The 27,563-nt window shown below is 33.2% G+C and overlaps 1 protein-coding gene across 1 annotated transcript; it reads right to left on the reverse strand.

The window, feature by feature from the left end:
* On the reverse strand, positions 1 to 27,563 carry FGF5 (fibroblast growth factor 5). Its single transcript, XM_074274310.1, has 3 exons — positions 27,116 to 27,563; positions 17,469 to 17,572; positions 1 to 694 (listed from the first exon to the last, which is right to left on the reverse strand). The coding sequence occupies exons 1-3, from the start codon at positions 27,477 to 27,479 to the stop codon at positions 344 to 346; spliced, it is 819 nt and encodes a 272-aa protein (XP_074130411.1). The 5' UTR covers positions 27,480 to 27,563; the 3' UTR covers positions 1 to 343.

A 27,563-nucleotide genomic window follows, 5' to 3' on the forward strand; every position in this document is an offset into this window, starting at 1 on the left:
ATGTTCTTTCAATTTGTTTTGTAAAAATCATCAAAATACACAATCCAGTCCTGAAAATAGAGGTCCAAATGCCATTGAGAAGTAAGCAAACCAAAGGTTTTCCATTTTCAAGATTTGAAGCCATCTTCTTCCCTTTAGGCTCCTACTAAGAACATCACTTCAGTTTGGACTCTTCTTCATTGTAAATCAGCAACATTGCTTGAGTCTAGAGATGCAAATTGTTACCTCCCTGCACTGCTTTAATGGAGACAAGTGCAGCTTGGCCTACATTCTAGGTCTAGAACTCTGAAGATACCCATAGCAACTAGTGAAGGGAAAAAAAATCTCCTCACAAGACCAACTGCTATCCAAAGCGAAACTTGAGTCTATATTTGACTGTATTTGGCTTCTTTCGAGGTACAGGAAGGGGGGCCTTTGGTTTGATCACATTAGGAGGTCGCTTTTTTTTTTCTGGAACAGTGACTGTAAAAGAAAGTTCGGGCTGTTCTGACTGTTTGAATCTTGGAAGGAAATGTGTAGAAATATGTTGGGGTTTGACCCTTGGGCTACAACCTCTTTTGGCTTTACCTCTTTTGTTGAGTGCCACATACCATTCTCTTCCAGTCTTTTCTGTCCTGTGGATGGCTGAAGCATAGGTATTATAGCTATTTTCTTGAAACCGCTCCTTGAATTTGCAATCATCTGTAAACTTGGCCTAGAAAGCAAAATGAGAGAATTTTGATTTTCAGAAAAAGGCTTCAGTAGACTTGAGTGGCAAAAATTTCAATTTGGATTCAAGTAACAGAAGCCAAAGTTTTTTGTGATCCCTATTTCATGCCCTTAAATGAAACTACCCAGACATTTTTGTCATTATCATGCTTAACACTGCTCTATCAGTTCTAATATTCGTGACACTGATTTCTGCTGGTTGCCAAAGACTCAGTAGCCCAAACATTAACATTCATAAAAGCTACAATTAGATCCCTTAATACATTTAGTTATCGTTAACTCTATGAAAGGTCTAAAAATAAATGACCTCTGAGATCTGTAGTCCCTTGCAAATTTGCAGAAAAAAGCTCCTTTTTCTAAGGTAGACTCTCGCAACACTTAGCCTTAAAAATAACCAGAAACATTTCCCTAAGAAATTGTCCCTTGGCAACATATGAATTTGTGTTTTGAAATCTTGGGTTATATTTTGTACCACTAAGAGTGGCCACCATGTGATTTTATTCACATTCTGTTATGTAGAGAGCATATAAGTGAATATAATTATAGAAATATGTATGCATAAATAACAAATATTTCTAAAATATATCATCAAATAAGTGTATAAAGCAGCAAATATCCTGTGGCTCTCTGCCTGTAAGAAAACTAAAAGTAATTTCTAGGAAAGAGCAAACTGGTAGGAAGAGAAGGAACAAACTGGTAGAAAGAGACAAAAATAACAATATATTTATCAAAGTTACTTAACTTTTTTATAAAAATGTATTATTTGCTGAGAAGGGAAAGGGCAATTTGTATGAAATATAGAAAAGAAATGAGGACTTAGCTAAGAGAAACAGAGAAATGTAGCTCTTCAGATAAAAATTCTGGGAAGACTGGAGAAAAATCTTTTCTGAGGCAAAAAAAAATGACTATTGTTTTTCAATTGTTAATTTGAATATAACTTTAGGAGTTTATCATTAGGAAATGTCAAATCAAACAACTGTTTAGGAATATGAGATTAATGTATAATAGCCATCTATTCCATATTTTACATTACTATGGATTCTGGGTTTCTCAGCCTAAGTTTGAGATAGGCCACTGAGATCCTGATTTAATGTTTTAGAAGCTAGAGGGGAAAGTTAGATCATTGGATCTTTGAAAGCGCTGATTGGAAGAAAGGAGAATCCTTTAAAATGAGATGGATAGGTTACAAAGAAATAGAAAAGTCCCCTTGCTTTCTAACAACATCTATAGTTTGAAAGAAGAGAAAAGTCTTCAAACCTTGCTGTCATTTCTCTTTATTCCATTTATGAGGAGAAAACTCATTATAGCTTGTAAGAGAGGGAGGGGACTTTTGTACAAACCAGAATTAAAAAGAAATATTTTTTCATTAAAAGAGTATTACATTGCATATGTCCTTAGCCAAAGGAAGCTAGGAACGACTGTAGACTCCAACTATAAGGTTTCTTTTATTTTAAAAAAAATCTTCACTTTAGTGGCCCAAGAATAACAAAAATAACCCGTCTCAAAAGAGTAACAGGTGGCAAGTGATACAGAAAGAATCCGGAACTGAAGACTTTAAGATCATGAGTTACTTTGGTCACATGTTTTATTATTTACGTGCTTCTGTGCTAGATTTCTGTAAGAGTGTTATCACTCTTTCCCCCATCTCTCAAAATCATGAAAAAGTATAACCCTTGATTTATAAATGGTCTATTATATTTTGATTATGCCTGTTTTTGTCTTCTATTGAGTAAAATTATGTTAAGATTATTATTGTTTTTGACTAATTTAGTAAATCTTTCATGTTTAAGAGTTAATGGTATTGTTACTGATTTGCATAAACATGAAGCATATATTTGGGAGTTTTGGAGCTATAATGTGAGTGTAGATATATAATCTTCTACATCCCCCCAAACATCTGGAACCCAAAGAATGAATGATAATCACATTTTTGTCCAAATCATTCCAACCTGCCAGAGAGTAATAAACAGAGGGGGGAGGTCACTTCTCTTAATATTTGCGACACTAATAAAGCTGTTTAGAAGTTCCAAAGCTATTTCACATTTTATTTGACTCTTACAATTGCTCATGAGGCCCCCCACTCTGAAATAGTTTTGGAAAGAAAATGTTTAGGTTATTTAGGAGAGAGAAAGAGAGATGGACAGAAAGAGAGAGCAAAAGAGAGAAAGAGAGAGACAGACAAACAGACCCAGGCTGAGACACAGACAGACAGAGACAAAAAGAAAAACAGAGACAGACAGACAGACATTTGGAAAGAAAAAGTGGGTCCTCTTCCAGGTTTTGGAATTATATAGATTTTGATAAAGCTATCACACACAAACCACACAAGAAATCACATGAAAGGATCTCAAGGCATTAGTTTGGGTGGACCCACAAGACTAATTAGCTTTCTCCTGAATTCTTAGAGAGTTACTAGAGTCAAGATAACTCTATGGATGCAAAGTCTTTAAAGCAGCATAATAACGTTTTCCAAATAATATAACACAGCATTCTTTCCACACAATAAAGTTGTGAAATAGGTATAGTGGACATTATGATGTACTCTAAATATTTGGGCCATGTGTAATTTAGGGCCCATGTAGAGAACTAGATATCAGTAACATGTATATTTGTCTATACTGATTATTTACAGTCAGGTACAATTTGAGTTCTGATGGCAGCCTTTATTTGTGAATTGTGCCGCTATGCATTCAAATTTTCTAAAACTCTACTGTTGATAATCTATAACCATTGCTATATTTGAGAACCAATAGACTGAAAATCAAATAATTTTTAAAAAGTGTAATATCTCTGGAATCTTAATCCCATTCTCTAGAATCTCCCTTTTATGGTAAAAGCTAATACCAGTATCATTTTAAGAAATCATTTAAATAATTCTTTTTACACTTTAACAACAACAACAACAAAAAGGATTTGTTACAAATAGAAGTGTGAAATTATTATTAATTTCTTAGCTTTTAAAAAAATTGATGTTTTACATTTACATAGTCAAATTACATAGTCAAAGTTTTACCATAAAATAAAAGCTATAGCCTTATATGAATTTTCTCTTGAAATGCAGTTGAATTCAATGACAGATATCTTATATATGGTGTACTGACCTTATTTTCATTTTTGTCTTACAAAATCCATTGTCTCTAAAACTTAGAATTTGGAATGATCAGAACCAGAGTTTGAACCAACTACTTTGAAATATACTGAATTCTTTGGTCCCTGCTTTGTATTTATTTCTCTTAAAGATGCAGTGAATAAAAGGTATGGAGGATAAAACAAAACTTGTCATTGTTGTTTGTTCAGTGAAAGGATTTTATTTCACTTTCATTGTTACATAAATTTTGCTTTTCCACTTTTAGTTCCTCTCTTTAGGATCCATATTATTAGTGAAAACCCTTCCTGAAAAGTTCCCTTCCCCAAAACTCTTGTTCCAAAACTTCTGACGTTCAAGTGGGAGTGTTCAGACCTCTTGGTTGGGTGAGGTAAGTTGTAGAAGAGAGAACACTTTAAAAAGTTTCTAAAGTAAAAACAAGAGGGGTTGTTAGGATTCTTACAAAGTGCTAAATCACTGGAATGAATACAGACAATTGATTTGATCCTACAAGGAGATGTTATGGGCCAGAACTTGAAACAAGGTACAGAGTGGAATTGAGGAGACAATAATTAAATCTAATTTAGCACTGATTTAATCCTACAACAAATAATGGTTTCCTAGTGATGAAATGATTGGTGTATGCTCAGTGTACAGCATATAAGCAAGGAGCTCCCACAAACCCACAGAAGCCCACGGTCCCACTCTCGGAGGTGGAGTCTGATTCATCCCTACGTCTACCTTCGTGCTGGCTGGAGACATTGAGAGGCTGGAGGCTGAAGGACAAACCTTTGGATTAGGAGACATTCGGACTAGAGCTCATTGGGGAATCAAGGAGAGAGACAGGTCTCTATTAAAGCCAGCCAGATCCCAGGAAAAGATTCAGGATTTTGAAGGACACAATAAACAATCTGGACTTTAACTCCTGGCTGGATTTGGGATTATTGAACTGAATTGAAAGGAAGGCTGCCTCCAGAAGCTCCTCAAGAAATCCTGCTCCCAGAGAAAGATCACGATTTTAGAGACAACAGAACATTGCAAGGGGTCAACAATCATTTGAGACTTCAGTAATATCAGTGGAAATACCTCACTAATCTCATTACACCAAACACACACACAGACACACAGAAATAAAGACCTGAGCGTCACAGACTGTTTTAGACATCTCAATTGGGTCTTTACATCTGGAAACTTCCTTGAATTATGGCAGAAAAGACCTAGTTCAAGTAAACATTTCAATAAAATGTTTCCTCAGAAAATGAGTTTTTCCATGAAAAAACTTTACCCCACATAAGTAGTCCTAGCCTTATGTATACATAATGCTAAAAAGGATGCAAGACTCCCTTGCATCTCAGGCAGTGAGACTTGTGCTGGCCAATCTTGAATTCCATAGACCTTGAGTAAATTTTTTAGAAACATAAATTTCCCTATTGCACGTTCCTATGAAGTCACTAGGTGGTGTAGTGGACTGAGTATTGGGTTTCACATCAGGAAGTTCTGAGTTCAAATGTTATCTCAGACACTTACTGGCTAATTAACTCTGGGCAAGTCTCTTTATCTCTCTTTGCCTGAGTTTCTCTATCTATAAAATGGGAATAAAAACAATTTCCCTTCCAGGATTGTTATTAGGGTCAAATGAGATAATAGTTATCAAGAACCAGGAACAGTGCTTGGTATGTAGAACGTTCCCATGAGATTTCAGTGAAACTATCATTTTGATCAGAAGTCATATAGTCTATTTATTAAATTAATATAAATAATATCAGAGGATGAGATCAATATGATAATTTTAAAAATTTCTGATTATTCAGTCAGTCTACCAGTAAGCATGTATGAAGAATCTTTTATATTCCAGGCACTGTGCTAAACTCTGGGAATGAAGAGAAAGTCATAAGACTTCTTGCTTTGAAGGAGCCCATAGTCTAATGAAGAGTCAACATTCAAACAACCATGTAAAAACAAGATATGGACAGGAAAAATTGGAGATAATATCCATATCACATAGAGCCTAGTTCAGTGGATTCAGGCCTAGTTGAATTGCCAAAATTAGAGGCACAGTCAATAGTTCTAGGTCAATTTGGAAGATAGTTTCTAAAGAAACACCTTAGAGAGCTGTACTTGGCATTTCATTATTTAAAACTTTTATCAATGATTGGTTTAAAACACATAGGTAGCATGTTTATCCACTTAAAAGTGACAGAAGGATAACTAATTCATTGGATGATAGGACCCCCCCCCAAAAAATGAACACGCTAGAATATTGGGCTAAATATAATGTTTTAAATCTGGAATGTAAAAAATCCCACTCTACAAGAAGAATCTAGGGCACATGTGATTAGATAATTTCTGGGAGAAAAAAATCTTAAGGTTTAAATGAACATTAAACTGAATGTGAGTCAACACTGACAAAAGAAAAAAATGAAGCATTTTTAGGCTTCATTGAAAAGCATAGGATTCACAGAATGGGGAAGTGCTATTCAATCTTCAGCTGAAATAATGTTTATTCCAAGTACCACATTTTAGAGTTATCAATGGTGAAGGGACTATAACTCATGATAAATGAGTTTGAAAGACGTGCCTGTTCATCCTAGGAAAGATAATAAGGAAAATGATCACTGGAATAAATAGTCCATATAAGGATTGTTATATGAAAGAGAGAGAAGATCTAGTCTGTTTGGTTTTAGAGAACAGAACCATGAACAACAGGTAAAAGAAAGGCAGACTATTAATTCATTGAAAGCAAAACTTTCCTAAAAATTAGAACTCCCCCCAAAAGTAAACTTTTCCACTAGGTCATAGGAGTCATGAAGAACCAGCAACAAAGGCTTAATGCAAGCAATAAGAATCAAGAGGAAATTCAACAGAGATGAGAGCTTCCATCATTAAAAGAAATGAGGAGGGAGAAAAGACCAATGGTTTTTAGCTTATAAAAGATCTTGTAAAGAGAAGGTATTTTTTAAAAAGAATTTTAAAGGATAGGTGAGAAATACACATATACAAAAATATTTATAGCAGCATATTATATTGTTATAAAGATTGGGTAATGCCCAAACAGAATATGATATAAAAATAGTATAATGATATATATTATTGTGCTGTTAGTCATAACAAAAGGGGCATATTTAAAGTCTGGATAACTTAAGTAGCAAAGAATTGGAAATTGAGGGGATGCCCATGAAATGGGGAATGGCTGAATAAGTTGTGGTAAATGTTATTAATGTAATGTTATCGTTGTATAAAATTGATGAGCAGGCTGGTTTCAGAGAAGCATGAAAAGACTTAAATGAACTGATGCCAACTGAAGTAAGCAGATCCTGGAAAGGACTGTACACAGCACAGTAACATCCAGATTATGTAATAATCAGCTATGATAGACTTAGCTCTTCTCGGAAATATAGTGATCTAAGACAATTCCAACTCACTCAGGATGGAAAATGCTATCCACATTCAGAGAGTGAATTATGGAGACTGAATGTAGGTCAAGGCATAGTATATTGACTTTTTTTATTTGTTTTTTCTTTCTTATTTTTTCTCTTTTGTTCTGATTTTTCTTTTACAATATGACAAATATAGAAACATGTTTAAAATGATGTACATCTATATTAGATTGCTCCCTGTCTTGAGAAAGGGAAAGTGAGGGAAGAAGAAAAAAAATTAGAACTCAAAATTTTACAAAAATGAATGTTGAAAATTATCTTTATATACAATTGGAAAATGAAATAATACTGAGGGAAAATAGCTAAAATAGTTACAGAAAGTAAAAATAATTAATCTTTGATTTTTTTTTTTGTTTGCTTCTTTCTTGTTAAAACAACAATAGCAGACTCTGGAAATTATCAGAAACCAAAAAGTGAAAGGAATACAGTTAATTGAAATTATGCAAAAGTGAAATACTTTCGTTCATCTCCCTGAAAAGTCAACTCCTGTATCTCCACTATTGTTGCCTTACTCATATTCAAACTTCTCTCCAAGTGGTGCTGTTCTCCTCCCACCACTTTGGTTCTAATTATCAATTTCCATTTGTTCAGATTCTTCCTCATCCAGTAGTGCCCCCTTGTCACCAATATGCATTAGTAGTAATTCTCAAAAAAATAAAAAGTATGAAGGCATGAAGGAAGAAAGGAAAGGAGGGAGGAAGGAAGGAAGGAAAGTAGAAAGGAAGTAAAGGAGGGAGAGGAAAAAGGAAGGAATGAAGAAAGGGAAATGACATGTTGTTTTAATGAGAAAAACTGGTCCTAAAGGAGAGATGAGATAAATATGTCTCACTTCTTTACAGAGCTAGAGGACTATGACTAAATGAAACTTTGTCCATGTTATTACATTCCACTGATGTATTGGTTTAAAAAAAAGAAAATAGAACACTTGTATTTTCTTTCCCCTCACTTCTGGAGATAATTGGAATTCTTTCTATCTTGACTTTCATCTGGTCCTAAAATAGATCTGGGAAGTTTTCATTTATATCTTGAAATATAATGTCTCAGACTTAAAAAATTCCATCAACATGATTTTCATGAAACCCAATGATTCTTAAAGGATTTTTGCTTGACCCATTTTCCCATTTGATGTTAGATATCTTACACATGTATTCTTCAACTTTTTCAGTCATTTTAATTTTATTCTAATATGTCTTGGTGTCTCATATTTATTTACTTGTATTTGATATAGTTTAGCTTTTAGGAAGATTATTTCTTGGATAATGTTTCCCTCTTTCTCTTATAAACTATTTATGCTCCTTCCACTTCTTTTCTCCACAGTTCTTATTTCATTTTTAAAATGTCTTGTTTCATTTTTTCTAGTTATTTATGTAGTCCTTATGGAAAATCTATTTTTTCCTCTGAGTCTCTGCCTGCAGTTGCTATGGAGTTATTTGCTCCTTCTTTTGGGGAATTTCTAGATTTGTCCTATGTAAAGGTCCAGAATGTATATGTGTGTACACATATGTCTAGATATATGCATACACATAACATACATTTAGTATTGGTCGGTATTTTCTTTGATTTATTCATCTTGCCAACTTTTTAATTACTACACTGAAGCTTTGTGCCAAAGACAGGCTTTGCCCATTGATGTGCTTTTGGATGATTTAATCTACTCTGCATGACCTGGTCCTAGATTTCCTGGATTTTTGTACTGACAAGATAACCAAAGTAAAATTCTCCAGTTTGCATCTTTCCACTTTTTTCTGCATCTTTTAGGCCCAGAGTGATTGGATTTCATACTATCTATGGCATCTCAAAACAAAGTACTCAGGACTTCTGAGTACCTGGATGCCTGGGCTATCCTAATGGGAACATCAGTGTGTTGCATTGCTCACTATACCCATTAGGGTTTTCAAGGTCTCCATTCTGGAACTTTCTTACAATCTAGGTCTCTATCATTGGGTCTTCTGTTCTCACTTTTGGATACAGAATTTTGTAGTCTACACATGTCTCTAGCCCATCTCTGGGCATGCTTGAAGGCTGAGTTTATTTGCCTTTGCTGATTCTGGCTTTTCTTATGGTTTTCCTATTTTTTGTCCATAGGCTTCTAGGTGATTTTTTTTTTCAATTCTGGGAAGGAAAGATAATTTGTTATTATTTCTCAATACATTTTTTGATCATGATTCAGTTTAGTACAAATTTTAGGGGGTTTTGTTTGTTTGTTTTTTGTATTGTTTTCTACAATGCTACTGTTAAGAGTTGGGCAATGTGCCTCCATTCAGACAACCATCTTGATCATTTTTATTTTCTAACCAAAAAAGAATAGTTCTAGAACTAGGAATTTTGAGTCAGATAGTTAGAAAATGAAAACTATTTTGAACTTATTGGACATTATAATCAAAACAATAATTGTGTTTTATCTTAGATCATCCTTATAATAATTCATTGATATAGGTACATCAGGTATTATCATTATTACCATTTTTAAAGATGAAAAAGGCTGAGACCCAGAAAATTTAACTGACTTGCTCATGGTCATATGCCTACTAAATACTACATCCAGATGCATACCCAAGTGTCCCTCAATTCTAAGTCAAACATTAATTCTACTACAATACTCTGTAGAGCAGTAGAAGCAGTATATAAAAGGAGAAAGAGTAGAATGGTGGTCAAAGAATCAGTATACCTTAATTCAGTCCCAAGATCTACTACTTATTATCTGTAGGACTTGTAAACCATCACTTAATATCCCTAGAATTTACTTTCTGCTTCTCTAAAATATAACATTGGACTATCGAATTTCCAAAGCTCCTTCCTACTTTTATGTAAGGAATTTAGAGTTGAAAGAAAAGGGGAAGAAGGGAATAGAACTTACAATAACCCTGGAAGGTATATACTAGTATTAGCTCCTTTTTATGGTTAAGGAAATTGAGATGGACAGAGTAACTGACTTATCCAGGATCACATAATAAAAGCACTTGAGTTTGGATTTGAATTCATTTTCTAGACTCCTGGATCAGCACTCTATCCATTATACTATTTCATTGCCTAAAGGAATTGTCCAACCCTTTTAGGTGAAATATGGTGGCTTAGAGACCTTAAGTGATTTGCTTAAGGTCATAGAGGTACTAAGCAGTTGAACTAGAATGAATATGTCCAGCATTGAAGACCACTTCTATTGTCTAAGATTCTATTAGTACTTACTACACTTTGATTTTTCCAAATCAAGAGAATTATAAAAATTACCAAAAAATTACATAGATGAAGATCTTCTAATCTTATAAATAACATGATTAAATTCCAGGTATTATCATTAGACTTCAGAAACTTAATATAGCTCAATCTCCTGCTTCAAAGGCATCAACCTCTTCAAGCTTATCCATTCTCCCATGTTCATTTCCTCTCTCTCGCTCTCGCTCTCTCTCTCTCCCCCCCTCCCTCTTTCTCTTTCTCTCTCTCTGTCTTCTCTCCCTCTCTTCACTGAGAGATAGAGAGAAAATTAACATGAGAATGGATGACATGTATAGGTATATATACATATATATATATATACACATGTATATATTAATACAATACATATGTATACATACTTGTACACAATGCACATATTTGTGTGTTCATGTATGAATGCAAGTAGACACATATGTGTGATCCTAAATATGAATAAACATCAAGATGAAAGCAGAAAGATCTGAAAGCAGTTCTTTTCCTTTAAGTTCATCAGTGAGTAAATGTCTCATAATCAAAAAAATTTACAAACTACCAGTAGAACCAGAAAGAGCATTTGGACATAAGACTATCATGTAATATATATATATATATATATATATATATATATATATATATATATATATATATATATATATATATATATATATATATATATATATATATATATATATATATATATATATATATATATATATATATATATATATATATATATATATATATATATATATATATATATATATATATATATATACATATATACACGTATATATACATACATATACATGGTATAAAAATCATTTTAAAAAACATTTGAACTACAAAGATAGAAGACCTCTTTTTTTATGAATGTTTTACTTATTCCCAATGATGTAGTAGAATTTTCAGAGTTGACAGTAGTCTTCTAAACTAATTTCTAGACTAACAAAGTTAAATTATAATATCCTAGATATAATATAATAATATAATATCCTAGATAATAAAGAAGTATGGAGGTAGGGGTTGGGGAGGTAACTTTGTTCTAGGTGATACTTTAGGTTTTAGCTTGGCAAAGGGGATATTTCATTAATGATTGTCAATATGAATGGAAATCATTATTCTGTCTTCATTGCACTGCGTGAGAAGTACCTTTGGCTTTAAGAAAAGTCCCTGGGAAAGCTGGGTAAGAAAAGCTGGGGAAACCTAGACCATACCTTGAATCCCAGTATTTTTTCCTAGGTAAACTAAAAAGTATAGTATTCAATAAGAGGAGAGGCCTTATAGGGTTGCTTTAGGGCTGATCAAGTACAACATCCTCACCTATTTCATAATGCCTTGCCCTTAGAAGATTTTTGTTTCTACTGTATTGTCTATGACTCTTCAGATTGAGAATTAAATATCAATTAATTGATAAATATTTTTGAGGGTCTACTATGTGTCAATCACTATACTAGGTACTAGATATTTAAAAAAGAAACAACTTATGAACTCATGAAGCTTACATTTTATCACAATAAATTTATACAATTATATATATATATATATATATATATGTATACATCCTTTATTAGAAGAGTGAAAGAATTCATATTAATCCAGCACTTTTACAAGTTCACTGAAGGAAATAGTAAGATTCAAAAAAGGTGTTTCAACAATAACAAGATTGTGATAAGGCATGTATCTTTTAAGAAGTGGGAATTAATTTGGGAAGTTTTACAATTAAGCATAATTTAGGGAAAAGAACTATCTACAAGAGGTCACAAAATGCCCTAAGTAATACATTTTATTTTATTTTACTTTATTTTTGGAGTTAAGAAAGGTTTTTTTTCTGATTTTGTTTTATTTATTTAATACTTCTCCCAGTTACATTCAAAACAAACATTTTTTTTAATATTTGTTTCTAAAATGTTTGTGTTCTAGGTTCTCTCCCTGATCTCCAACCATAATTAAGAAACATTTGTGAAGTTATATGCAAACATTTTCATAAAATTTAAGTTGTGGGAGAAAACATAGATTCGCCATTCTAATGAAAATTAAACCATCAAAAAATTGAGAGACAAAGAGACAGAGATAGAGAGACAGAGACACACAGAAACAAGAGAGACAAAGACAGAGATACAAAGAGTTCAAGCACAATCAGTTCCTTCTCTGAGAATGAATAAGATTTTTCATCAAAAGTCCTGCAGAGTAGTTATGGATGGTTCTACTACTGACAATAGCAAAGTAATAGCAATGTTCTGAGATGACCAGCTATACATAGCTGGTCATCTCAGAACATTGCTATTATTTTTTTATATAGTATATTTCACTTTGCTTGGATTCAAGGAGGATTTTCCAGATTTTTCCCCTGAGACCATGCTGTTAATCATTTACCATAGAACAATAATATTCCATCACAAGCACACACCACAGTTTATTGAGTCATTTCCCAATTAGTAGGCATCCCCTTATAGCCCACTTTCTTTTGTGTTTTGAATCTCTTTTGGTAATCATGCCAAGTGAGTGGTGTTGTTAGGTCAAAAGATATGTATGAATTAATAGCCCTTTGGGCACAGATCATATCTTTTGAGGCATAACTCTTACTTTTTAGAAATTTGACTCAGTTCCCTCTACATTAGAGAAATGAGGCCATATCAGAAAAACTTGTTTTGAAATTCTTTTCACAATTACTATTGCTAACTGTATTTCTCTCATTTATTCTTTCCTTTCATGCTTCCCCTACTCTAAAGTGTTTTAGTACTAAGTGAAATATTTTATTTTATTTTTGTTGAAGCAATTGAGGCTAAGTGACTTGTCTAGGGTCATACAGCTAGGAAGCATTAAGTATCTGAGGCCAGATTTGAATGCAGGTCCTCCTAACTTCAGGGCTGGTGCTCTATCCACTGCCCCATCTAGCTGCCCCTAAGAAAAATATTTTAACAAAGATAGAAGTAAAGGCTAAGCAGGATGCTGAGCTGCCAAGGAAGATACTTTTCTACTTTACCAAGAAACAAATAAAATCTTTCCTGAGAGAATGCTAAGGAGGAGCTAAAAGCTGCTTTATAAATAGGAAGCTAGAAGAGATGTCCTTCCAGAAGAATAAAATCTGGACCTTCTTGGGAATCCAAGGACTTCCTATTAAAATGCAAGGAGTAGTGAGGAAGGGAAAGAGGAAGAAGATGGAGAACTAAAAGGATTACTTCCAGGAAAATTTTTTATTCAGGTTAAGAGCTATCTGAGAAAGAGAAGAGGTATAGAAGGAATGATTTTAGCACTAATATATGAGATAATTTAAGTGGCAATCTTGGACTTCCCCAGTGAATTAATTTGTTTATCTATTTATTTGTTTATTTATTTATTTCTTCTAGGGAAATCAGTTCAGAGAAGAATCTAGTAAAAGATACTATACATGGCCATCTAGTCACATTTGTGGTTCATTACACCTTGCCAATGTAGTACTAAAATTTGTTTTCTTATTCCTAAATAGAATTTAATGCTGCTTTTTTTCCCCAAAAAAAGTACAACCTGCAAGATTCCTATATACACTAGAGTGGGTATGTGATTTTATATAAAAGTATAAGTATTTTATAGCTTTTAACAGAATTGCCAAATACCAGTAGCATTGTTAAATAATAGTCAAATTTTGAATTAATGAAATAAAATTTCTATCATTGAGCTAAACAGTGCTATGAAACCAGTTCTTTATAATCCCACACAATACTTTTTTTTTTAAAGCAGACAAATAAAAACAATTTTGAAGGAGCAAAAACCAGATTTTCTTTATGTCTCAAATCCAGATTAATTGTAAGGATCCCAGAATTGGTTTATTATTATATGAATACTATTAGGGTAGTTTTGAGGATGAAATGAGATAATATTTCTAAAGCATTTCATATAGTTCCTGATACATTGTAGGTTATTAATACATGCTTATTGCCATCTCCTTACCCAGTCAAGAATCTGGGCTGATGTTTCTAGGCTTGTAAGTATCCATTCATTCACTGATGAAATTAAAGGAAATATATCTTTAAAAATCCAGTTTTAAGATTCAAAGATTCATCTTGAGATTTAATCAACTATTTATAACGTTGCCAACCGTTACCCATTAAAATTCATTTAACATGCCAAATCAATCAATCAGGAGGCATTTATAAAGTGCCTATTATCTGCCAGCCTCTGTGCAAGGTACTTGGAATAGTGAAACAAGAATGAAACAATTTCTTCCTTACCTCAATGTCTTTACTCTATACCCAGGGACACATATACATAAAAGTATGTACAAGGTAACTTAGTGGCGGTGGTATCAATAGTCTCACGTATATAGACTGAAATTGAAAATACACTACTAAAGATTCTAGCTCAAGATGATACCCCCAAAATATAACATAAAATGTTAATAAAAAGCCAGAATTAGAACTTTTCAACAGAGTAAGATAATCCAAATGTTTCCATATGGAACTAAGTAGAACAGTACTTTTTTAGCATATGTTTACCTAGCTACAAGATAATTTTGAAAGCTAAGGATGTGCCTCCAAATCCCATTTTGTAACTCTGGAAGTATCCAGTAATCTTCAATTGTATTAATTTCAAAACAACAACAAGAAGTCAATGTAGTTCTGAGTCAAGGATGGGAATTGAGAGGAGCATTGATTATAGTAAGAATTACTTCACTTGCTCTTTTAACATTGGCTTCTTGTAAGAACTGTCTTAATGTTTTATTGTTCATAGTACCTCAAACCTATGGAGATATCTCATACATTCCTTTGTTGAATTGAATGCTATAGCTTTATAGGAAAGTTCAACATCTCAATAAAACTATTTATTGAAAGAAATTCAAAATTATTCATCTAGATTTCACAATAGAGTTTTTGTATGTGGTTGTACTATATAACTGTCTTTGTGATTCAAACTAATCAATATTTGGGAAACAGCATTAAGTTTTCAAAATTTTAAATGGAGGTTTAAAACAAGAAAAAAAATCTAACCTTTCATGGAACTGATAATTGCTAGAATGAATATTATTTCTACATTCAGAATATTTAAGAGTGACCTACTTTATAAATCAATTATGTTGTCCTGTAAAGAAAAGGTTTTGTAAAGTTCATAAAGCTCAGATAAGAGAATGAGAACTTGAAAAATATGGTTTTGAAAGAGTCCACATAATTGTAGGACTTAACATTTATCTCCACTTCAGCTCAAAGTCATCAAAATGACTTTTATATCAAAGCATTTCAGCAAGTGATGGGAACAAGACTCGCCTTATTCTGTTTAAAGCTCATTAGGCCATGAAATAACTATCCTGTCAAGCCAGAACAGGGGAACATATAGTGTTTTTGCATTATCTATGTTATTTAGACCAGACATCTTTAGACATCTGGGTCAAATTTCTAGAAATTTGTTGCTTGAATTTGACTGAGGAATCAAGTATCCCATCCTCATAACATTATGTAGTTAATCGGTATCCATTTGTAACTCAGTACTTTTGATGACAACTGTTCTTAGCCTAAGTCCAAGTTTAATCTAATTTATATAAGCCATAGGCTAGAAAACTGAATTTAAAGAAAATAGTAAGTTGTTCTTCTCTACCTTAATTAAATATTATCCAAAAAACCAGTGTATTATATGGTTAAATTCTAATAAATAGGTAAGTAGATCGATATTGTAAAATTTAATATTTTTTACTAGTGAAAATAGACTGGAGAAAAATTATTCTATTCATCATAGATACTTTATTATTGATATACCTCTTTTATTAATATTGCTAATGGGATTTGTGATAAAATGGGGTATATAACATTTCCCCAAAAGATGTTATAGCAAAATAAAAATGTATATGTTTTAATATAGCATATCATTATAGTTGCTATAATGTAAAGCACTGACTTTGATAATTATGTTTCTATAAATATACACATATGTATATTAAATACATAAATCATTATTTTAAATTAATTGGAAAGAGAGATTATAAAATTTCATCATGATCTCTCTTTTATCTTAAAAGTATTCCATAACTTTAGGCTATATTGTAGGATTTAAAAACATTTCATATTCCATTATTCATTCCAAGAAGCAATCAGAATTTTTTTTAAAAAGGCTTATTGAGTTGTAAAATCATTACATTATATTTAATTGGTATGTAAAAATTTCCCAGAGTCAAATAATCTCTAAGATCACCATAAGTGATTTTTTCTTTTATTTAGTTAAAATGTTTCTCTTACCAATTAATATTCATTTTAATCTCCTTTAAAAACATTTATTTCTTGAATAATGACTTTAAATGTTTGTTCACGACATTGGATTTTTTTTGAGTAATCCCCCCTCCCTTTTGTGCCAGAAAAACAATGATTTATAAAGTGGTAATAAGCACTATAGTATTGTAAAAACAAAGAATATTTATGAATCAAAATACTCTTAGAATATACAAAATCCTCAGACATAAAACTATTTTATGAGGCTAATACACAAAGATAAAATATAGGGAAAATGATATGAGAAACTGAATATACAAAGTTCATGTACTTTTCATTCTAGAAAACAAATGAAATTATTTATCTACTTATGAATTTACTTGTATGTAATCTATGAAATGCAAACTACTTGTTTACAACATGTATTAGAAAACATTTGGATCTTATTAGATGTATGCATAATAAACTCAAAATGAAAATAAGTATCCTAATCATAAATGTAGATTTACATGAACCTCATTTGCACCATTTGCATTCATTCCATTTCTAAGCATTGAAAATTCATATTTTCCAAGTAAAATTAATGTCTTTTCTATATGTACTTCTTTACAATTCATGAGGATATTTGAATCTAATAAAAACATTTGAGTGATTGAAATGCATATCAAATGTTTAACAAAACCAATTTTTGCTAAAATATAAATGAATCTATAACTTTATATAGATATGTACACCTATAAATAAGTAAATTCATATAAAGATACACACATACATATGGGCAAGTTGTCACCTCTACCTAATGACTTTGGAAAATAACTTTGCATGTAAAGTTTCCTTAACATCTTTAATTAATGAACATAACACAATTCTACTTACACTTGCATGGAGTTTTCCCTTTTTTGACATCGCTAAAAATTTGTTGCTGAAAACTCCTCGTATTCCTACAATCCCCTGAGACACAGCAAATATTTCCAAAATACCTAGGATGACAGAAATCCCAAAATAAAACACAGATTGTTTGATAATGCTGTGAAGAATTCAACTTAAATGTAGTTTCTCTTTATTTTATATCTTCTTTGTAAAACCTAATCTATCTTCTTGTTTTGATCAATATTAACTTTAAGAAAATTGGTTAATACCTTAAATTATTAATTGCAAGCTTCAAAGAGATTTCATTAGTATCTTTTTGATTATTAATGTTCATTTGCTTTCTTGTAAGTATTGACTAACATTTACTAAATAGTATTTGATGATACCTTTAATATAGAAATCCAAGGAACTTTTTCATCAGTATTCTTTAAAACCCAATATAGAGTTTTTGGCAAGAATAATAAATTCATTTTCTATTAAATATGAATAATTTACCCTTTAAGTCAAGTATAAAGAAATGAAAACACTGAAAATATTAATGTTGGTTCAATAAAATTAAGTTCAATAAATTATAGTTTTTATAGTTATGCTTTCATGGAAATGTAAAAATTAAATTGAAATTACTTAATTCATATTGTATATATTAGTCCAATATCATTAACATTTTTGGTCTCTGTTCCTTTGTTTGGAAATTACAAATCCACGGGAATTAAGGAATAAATCATAGATAGCGGAAAACTATAAGTGAAGCAACTTTGATTAAATCCCACAGATTTGATTTTGAAAATCAATATTATGCCTTAAAAGTACGTATCTTAGAATATAGCTTTAAGCATCTTGCAGTCACATATTTATATTTATCAGAGAAACTGTGGTTGATACTGTGGGGAGAAATTCCCTGGTTTTCATTTTCTCCATTATCTGCATACAGGAGAAACAAGGCAAAAGAAGCCTGCTTCCCTCCCATCATGTTGTGGACCTATCATCACTTTCAAAAAACCTGATATACAACTCTCCACATTTATAAACTATATATTAAATTGTGATCATACTGGTATTACAAAGGGATGCTTTATTTTACAGTAGGGTTTCCCCTAAAAAGTTTCAGAAAAAGCACTATTGAGAGAAATCTCTCGGCTAAATTCCATGAAATTACCTGGCCAGGTGAAAATTCCCTCAAGCAAGTAGGATCATCTGAAAGACTTTTGGGAAAAAAAAAACAAAAAACAAAACCATTCTTACTGAACATTTTTATTTAAGAAAAGCACCGGCAAATTTAAAGGTGCTCACTTTAAATCAAATTCCTAAAGAAACTTTTTAGGAAAAAAAAAAAAAAGTAATATTATTTGCCATTAGGGTGTGGACAAACACATCAGTTACTAAGTCATGTATTTCCCTGTCAATTTCAATTTACATTATGTTTTAAACACTATTACTCTTTAATAAATCTTTCAAAGAAGCAGATCTAACAATAGGAAACTAATTAAGGACTTATTCTAATGTTGTTGCAAATTTTGCTAATAAAGAACTCCAGGGAAAGGTTCTTTCTATAAGAGTAGTATCAGTGCTTTTGGAAATGTACAATTTTGCATTGTGTACAATTTTGCATTGACTATGTGTAACAGAAAAAATGGATAAAAAATAGCAAAATCTCTAAAATATGGAATGAATATGACAGGGGGACAGATACCCTCCATGGTATATCCCCATTATTATTTCTTAAAATTTCACATTTTAAAGTTTCCAATTTGCATTTCAAAAGAAAACAAACTGAAATTTATCATTCGGATGACCTTGGAACATTTTAAAATAAAGTGTATCTGTAAATATTTCTGAGTGCTTTAGTGGAAATATGCTAAGAGAACAACAAAAGAAAACATATATTGCTATCATATTTTTTCCCTCAAAGTAGGAGTTTCAAGAATTTTAGCTAAAAGATGACATTGTCTCATCTGAATGAAAATGAACAATCTAGCAATTATATATTATTGATTTCTTATATCAAATGTAGCATTATTTATCTATTTGCTCATATGGGTTTTGAAGAATAAAATTATTTTGACTTTTAACATTAATATATTACATCTGTTTTGGGGCTATGACCACTGTATTTTTATGAGACAAACTATTTTGAGGGAGTTATTACTGATAATTCATCTCCCAGGAAACTTGTACTTTTTTGTAGTTAAAAATGAGATTTGCTTTAATGGAATGCAATATTGAAATATATGCAACTCATTATTATATGTTTATATTTCCTAATCTGAAAAGTGCAGTCTATTTGCATAAACTTTGCTAATTCACATAGGCATTCACATATATCCAGGGCAAACATTACAGACCTTATTTTAATATTTTGACAACATTACAAAGATTTGTTAAGGGCTTAAAATCCAAAGCAACTCCAGTAGTGATTTCATGATAATTCATTTGTATTGGGCAATGGATCAAATTTTCTATGTTCTTTCATCTTTTATGTTCCTAGGAATTTCTGATCTTTCATATTTACTATGCCAAATCTCAATAAATAAAAGAAGCCTAAGATTGTGGCTGTATATAAATTAATGCATATATTCAAGAAATGCTAGATAAGTGGCCAATATCTGTTATGAAGAAGTTAGTAGCTATTTAATCCTATTGTCCATAGAAGCCTAGAAGGTTGAGTATTTACATCACATTTAACAATAAGATTATACTGAGAAAAAGGACAAACCTTAACAGAATGTGTTGTTAATATGTTTGTTGAATAGAAATGAATTGTGTAAGATTGTAGCAAGTTAAAGTTCATCTTCTTAATTCAGACTCCCATCTCTCCTTTTAGTACCCTTACTTTCCTTCTCAGAAACTACCCTTCCATTCTTAATTTTCCCTTTAATCATAGAAGAAAATTTTCTAAGATAATTTATCCTGAGGTTTTATTAATTTAATTGCTATCCTTTTCAGAATGTTTACATTTTAAGAGGAGATTAGAAGAGAGAAATTCTCCATTCAAAGGAATTCATCACTAACAGAAGAATTGAAAGAAACATAATACCTGAACATGGAGGATATTTTGAAGAAAGAATATATCCTCCCAAATGATAGGACACAGGCATTTATATAGTCCACCTAAGTATAAGGCAAACTCATTGTTCTAAGATAAACATACTCAATTATGCATCATAATTTAGAAAATGAAAATATTGAAATGTAACGGAAAATATTAGGAAGAATTGTGTTTTCTAGATAATTTTTCCTCTGAGATATTAATGCTAGAGGAAAATATCTTAGTTACAAAATCATATAGAATGTATCTTTTGTGCAGACATAACAAGAACTCTAATAATGTAAACAATTCCTTCTTCAATGGATATTCTCTGGTTTGTAAATCATAGAAACTATAACCAAGTGAAGAACTGAAAAAAAAAAAAAAAAAAAAAGGAAGAAGAGCAAATTCAGGAAACATTCATTTTTTTCTCAAAATCCTCAAACTGTTTGTTCCCCTGAGTTTATTTTACATTGCCCAAATCCATCAGATAATTCTTTCTGGTCACTTAAGCTAATTTAAACTAAAAAAAAAAAAAAAAAAAAGAGGCCTTAGGGTTCTTTCCCCCAGTACCTAGATAGGCAGCCTAAAAATTATTTTATCTAATATTTGTAGTCAAGAGATGACATAGTAATTCAGTTTCAGTTTCCTCATCTGTGAAATGTATATATAGACTATACCTTTCAGGGTTATTGTGATGCCTAGAGGAAATACTCTTTATTTACATAGGATAAAGTAAAGAGCTAAACTGAAAGTGTTATATGAATACCACTATTTATATTTCCCCAATGGCCAGCGAAAGGGTCAGTTTATAGAGAATTTAAAATTTTTTCGAGAATCAGATTAATGAGATGATTGCTTAATTCTGATTTCTCTTTGACAAAGTATACATGGCCCCAATCCATTTTGGCTGGGAAGAACATAATCATGGCTGTTAACAAAACACTAGAACACCAGAACAATTGACCAATCCAGCTGTATGCATATGTATGCGTGTATTTTTGCATCAGTGAAAAGAATAGCATTTTGGAAGAAAAATGAAATGATGACGTTTTTCAGTTTTTTCATTTTTCAGGCAATTTTTTTGCTTTATTGAAATATGGCTTTTGCCTACACTGCAACTTATGCCAAACTTGATGATTTCCAAGCAATTCCCATGGTATTGCTATGACATTTCAAGAACATTTGCATTCCAGCAATATTTTAAACATATGAGAAAAAGGGGTGAGGTAAGATTGGGCAGATGAGACAAAAACTTTTACAGATCTACTAAATAATGGAGATCTCTATTGTCCCTTTATATTCCAAATGACAGAAAATTAAAGAGATTTAGAGTTGATCATTTTATAAATGAAGAGACAAAGACCCAGAGAAGGGAATAAGAGATCCAAAGTGTGAACTTACATCTTCAGATTACTGATACAGAACACTTTATTTGAGACATTTGGATAAGTATATCAGAGAACCTAAGAATATGTTAACATTGCTAATTTTGTACTAATGTGATATCCTATTCAAATTCTTTCAACTTAGTGGGAACTTAGTGCTCTAGGTCTAGAGACAAAGATCATAAATTTGAATCAAAACTCTGCTACTTCCTTTACACTTCTGTGACTTTAACCTTTGTGAACTTCAATTTCTTCATCTATAAAAGGAGGCAGTTGGATTACAAGATGTCTTGAGTTTCTGCCTAGATCTAAGTCTATGATTCCTTCAAAATCCATCCTTTTGAACTGCAGAACTCCAAAAATTTGAAAAAAAAATTCCTAATGTCAAATAGTTTTATAACATATATCCACATTATTAAAATGTTAATGTTTGAAATTATTCTTTTTGAACTTGCACATATGTTGGAATGACTTTGCATGGCAAAAAATTGTCTTTTCTCAGGGATATAAATATATAAGGTGATCATGTTTTGAATAGTTCTCTGTCTTTTCTGCAAAATCTACACACTAACATTGTTAATCCTGTTTCAAGACCCTTTTAATGATTGTTGGCTGTCTTAAACATGCTCTGTTACAACCCTATCTCTTCTGCTATTACTGGTCTCTTACATATAGTCTTTTGTTCAATCATTTTCCATGTGCTGCAGATTGTTACTTCAGATGCATGAAACCTAAAAGGTGATAACAATGTGTTACTATAGAAGTGATTCTGGTTATGAAGTTAGAGGAAACAAATTCAAATCTTGTCTCACATTTGCTACTGATGGTACCTGGAACCCGTCATTTCATTTCTATCTCATCTGTAAAATAAGGGGATTGTACTACTATCAACCCTTCTACTAAGTGATAGGACAGAAATAACCTATAGATTTTTTAAAAAAATATTTATAAGAGGTAAAAAAATCAGGCACTGTTGGGTGCTCTCATGCCTAGAGATAATAGGGATCAAGGTTTAAACTTCCTTGTCATTCTTCACAGTAATCAGTATAGTGCTGGGCATATAAAAAGTAATTTATATTTATAAGTACTTTATAGCATATATACATATATTTTACATTTACTATAATTTCACATAGTGAGATTATTAAAGTGAATTTTTTTTTACAAATAAGGAATTGAAGACTTGGGAGAGGTATAAGTAATTTGCCCCACATGATACAGCAGGCAAATAGTGAAGCCAGTACTTGGAACTGAGGCTCCAGCCTGCAGTCTAATTTTGCTCCTAGCAGAATCAAGGAATCTGGGAACCAAACACTGCATGAATTGGGGGTGGTAGTGGTGGAGAGATTTCTGTTTCATAGGAGATTTCAGCTACAAGGATGAAGGAAGTAATCTATAAAGAAATGACTGTGAAATAAAAACAAAAGGTATCAATACATTAAATATACATGTTGGGGATAGGGTATGGATTTGTGATTTCATTGGGATATGGAACCTTTGGATCAGGGTTTTTCTAATCTTGGATTAGACCTTTTAATAATGCAGATCAGCATCTTTTCTACATTTTATAGCTTGAGAGAATTTCCTAGAGTAACACCAAGAGGTTCAATGATTTACCCAGAGTCACATAGGCTATATGTGTTAGAGCTGGGATTTAGACCCAGGTCTTACATGTCCTATCTAGTATGCCACATAGTCTCTCCAATATTAAAAATCTAGTAACTAAAATTCATTCTGTTAAAAAGCCTAAATTTAACATTGCTTAATAAGAAAAGAAAAAATAAAACGCACTTAAGTGTTAACTCTTGAAAGGAGTCTAAATCTCCCAGAATGATACATAGATATTCATTTTGTGGCTAATGAAAAACATGTGAGGCAGTGGGTCATAGTGAATCAGGTTTCAGATTTCAAGAAGATCTCTGTTCAAATCCTAACCCTGACATATACTGATTATGAATCATTTAATTTCTCCAGGCCCCAGGCAACTCTTTAAAATCAAATTACAGAATAGTAGTTGTCCATCCACACTGGAAAGAATTTGTCCCATAAGAATTCCCAGAGAGAGGCGGGATAGTAAGTATAGTAAGTAGAAGGATATTAAGAGAAGATTCAGAAGTTTTGGGTCCAACAGTGAAAGGGTGTGATTTTGAGAAAGTCCTTAAGCCTGTGCTGTAAAATAGAAGTAAATCCTTTTCTGCCTACCTTACAGGGTTGTTGTGAAGATCAAAAGAGATAATGTATGTTACACAAACAACCTCAATGTATTATGAAAATGAGAGCTATCTTTACTCCTCTTATCTCATACAATCCTAGCTGTTTGAAAGTGTTAATCAGTGGGAAGCAAACCAAGGTGAAGGATACCTCTAAGTGTTCCTAGGCCACTGTCTGAGACTATAAATTGAAGAGCAGGTGTCAATAATAACCATGAATAAAGTGATTTACTCACTGTCAAGTTTTTGGATTAAATCAAACGAGCAAACAAATTCTAGTCAATAAATACTTTTCTTAAATGAATTTGCCCTAACATTCACTATTAAACTATATTTTCCTTCTCTCTATCTTGAATAACCTCTCTCATATTCTGGCAACAATAAAATTTCAGGTATCTCCCCTGTTTTGCTTAAATCTGGTCAGATACACAGGTCATCTCTTGTTCACGAAAGAAGATTGGAACCAGCATTCATACAGGGATTATTTTCCATAATCAGAAATACTTATGTAAAAAACTTACATAAAATGTAAGCAAAGGAAGAAACAGAGGAAATTTACTTCGGGTCCACAAGTACCCAAATTGGAGCAATACCCCAAAGTGGTTACTAGCCAGGATAGATCTAAAAAAAGACTCTGGGAGGGAAGTGGGGGGTGGGGTTTTTGAAACACCATCTAGGGTGATGTGCAAAGTGATTCCTTTGGAGGAATGAAAGATTGTTCTGTGAGGTAGGGAAAGTCTTGAGGCTGACTGACATGTGGATCTTGATGGAAGGGACCAAAGAGTTCCTCATACTAATGATTAGAGTGGAGAGGAGGTTAATGGAATAGAAAATCCCTTATCTATACATTCCAGAGTTGGATGCCTTTGTCCTTGGAGGTATAACACCAGAAGAAATATAACACCAGAAGAAATAAATGAGAGGACCCTGACAGGGCACCCTAAAATATGTGGCCATGCATCCCCTGGATCTTGGAGGAGGGGAGAATTCTTGTTGGTAGGAGAGGCATATCCATTTTCAGAAGGTCAAACTCCAGAGCCCTCTAGCTCATCTGTGAAGTTGTGAAGAATCCTAGAATTAGCCAGTTACACAAAAATCTGCCACTCAGCCAAGCTAAAAGAGAAAGACTTGGTAGTCCAAAATATGGAACATTGACTTTACAGCTCCACACTAACATTGAAGAGCCATGAGGGTTATATGGAACCCATGATCTGACTCACAGAAACTGATGGCTCACACTGCTAGGGACTTGAAACACTGTTAAGATAATCAGAAACTGTTGACAGGCTTTTCTCAACTCCAGGGAAAAGGCATTCTAGAGCATCTTCTGCCTAATACACATGTATATATCATTGTGCTTCTACCCAATCCTGTGGCATCGATTTCTTGCCTTTGCTTTTCCTCAGACTTCAGTTTCTGGGCTTTTGGAGACTGCCTGGACCAAAGCTGGCCTTTCTGTGCCATCTTACCTTGTTTTTTCAAATACTGGCTGCACCTATAACCATGACACTGAAGGATTCTAGGATCATGGATTTTGAGAAAGATGGGACCTTGGAGGTTATATATAGCAAAAACAAAAACAACCCCCCCAAAAACTTATGGGGAAACTGAGGCTTAGAGGCTTAATAAGGTCCTGAAACTAGCAAAGTAATCAAGCTCTTTGGAATCACCCAAATCAACATGTAGCTTTAGAGTATATGTTAGTTTGAGGGAAACACTTTGAAGAGCAGAGATAGTTTAGTTTTCTTTCATTTTTTTTTCTCTCTCCTCCCTCCCTACTTTTCCAATAACAATCTCATTTAAAATCCTTTTGACCAAAATGTTTTATTTAATGTCTCACTGAGGTACTAATTTTTTTCCCTAAGGCTAATACAGTAATTGATTTGCTAGGGCATCTAAGTATTATAAAGTGAGACCCCCAAACCCCATAAACCCAGTTAGTAAGTGGCAAAGAATAAAAATTGAATGCAGTTCATTTGCACAAATGCTATCATTTACTAAGGGAGATGTTAAAAGTATTTAAAGGATAAAGGAGGTAGTAGAAGTAGAAGACACATTTAGAGGTGCATTATACATTTCATTTAAAAGGCTGATGGGAAGGAGTTGTAAACTTGGCAAAGTGCTAACACAGGACTCCTTTTTTTAGAAAAAGAAGTGAGAATGTTGAATCCCTTACATCTTAGTACTTATAGTCCAACCCTGCCTGCTCTCCGTTTCTTCATAAATAACTGTCCTCTAATGTACCTCCAGGAATACTAAGGAATCTGAACGGACAACCATCATTACAAGGAGCTGCAAATAGCCCAGTTGATTTTCATTCTGATGTCAATCAAATCGCCCTGTTAAACGTGCCTGTTGGCAGAATCACCATTTTTGGGATATTTTGCAAATACAGCATGTGGTGGAGATTGGCGATGTGACCAGGTGTCAGATGTCCTTACAGGATTTTTGTGAAAATAGTTTGCTGTTCCTTGCAGTGTTGTATTTTTTCGATGAAGCAGTTGGGACACGGGGGCAAGGGTGTGCTTTAATTCTTAATGAGGATTCCAGCCATGCAATAAATCTGAGCTAAAGACAAAATCATAGAGGAGAGGAGATAGGTAGGCAGCGGAGAGTGCACTGGAGGAGAGGAGGGAAGCCAGTCTTTGTGTGTGTGTGTGTGTGTGTGTGTGTGTGTGTGTGTGTGTGTTCACGCGCGCGTGTGGTTCTGATTGTCATCCTATGTCATTATTGTTTACATTTAGAGAATGGGGAAGCGACAAAAGTGGTATCTTAGCTAAGCTACCCGAAAAGCTGGATTGTAGGTATATAGATAGGAATATACATAGCCACTAGCTTGTATGTGTGCTGTGTGTGTCTAGGAAAGATGGGTCCCCACCCCACTCGTGTGATTGTAACTAGCACTGGTTCGGGTGCCAGTGTCCAAGAGTCGGGAAAGGATGTCTTTATTTCCCTGAACTCCAGTGTTCTCCCAGATCGCCCGACACCTGGCGCTGCGAGGCCGGTTTTCTAGGATAGCAAACAACTTACTTAGCATATTGGCTTCGTGGGAGCCGTTGACTTTGCCATCCGGATGGATCTGCAGATGGAAACCGATACCAACTCTGCAGTAGAGACTGCCAGTCCGGCGTCCCGATGGGCTCCACTGAAAGCTGCTCCGCTCCGAGCCGCTGCCTTTAATTCCCAAGGAAGAAGAGGAGGCGGCAGAGGAAGAAGAAGAAGAAATCGAGGAAGAAGTGCTGTTTCTGCCCCTGCTGCCGCTGCCCCCTCGATTACGGTTACTGACTGTGGGTCCTAGTTGCGCTTTGGGAAAGAGTTGCTTCTCTTCAGTCCGAGAGCTGCGGATCAGGTGGCCGAGGAAGAGGAGGAGGAGGAGGAGGAAGGACAAGCTCATTCTTCCAGACCCAGGAGTCCTAAAAGCATCTTGCAAGGGTCCTCCCGGGATCCTCGGCCCCGGTGCGACTGCGGTGGTGGCGGC

Source organism: Sminthopsis crassicaudata, chromosome 6 (assembly GCF_048593235.1).
Source record: "Sminthopsis crassicaudata isolate SCR6 chromosome 6, ASM4859323v1, whole genome shotgun sequence".
NCBI classification, from domain to species: Eukaryota; Metazoa; Chordata; class Mammalia; order Dasyuromorphia; family Dasyuridae; genus Sminthopsis; species Sminthopsis crassicaudata.

Excerpts from the sequence above, each read along its gene's own strand:
- FGF5 (XM_074274310.1), bottom strand. The coding sequence starts at position 27,479 with ATGAGCTTGTCCTTCCTCCTCCTCCTCCTCCTCTTCCTCGGCCACCTG. Across the intron at positions 17,573-27,115 it reads CCACGAAGCCAATATGCTAA|GTATTTTGGAAATATTTGCT; the intron begins GTAAGTTGTTTG and ends CTGTCATCCTAG. Across the intron at positions 695-17,468 it reads AGGGAAAACTCCATGCAAGT|GCCAAGTTTACAGATGATTG; the intron begins GTAAGTAGAATT and ends TTTGCTTTCTAG.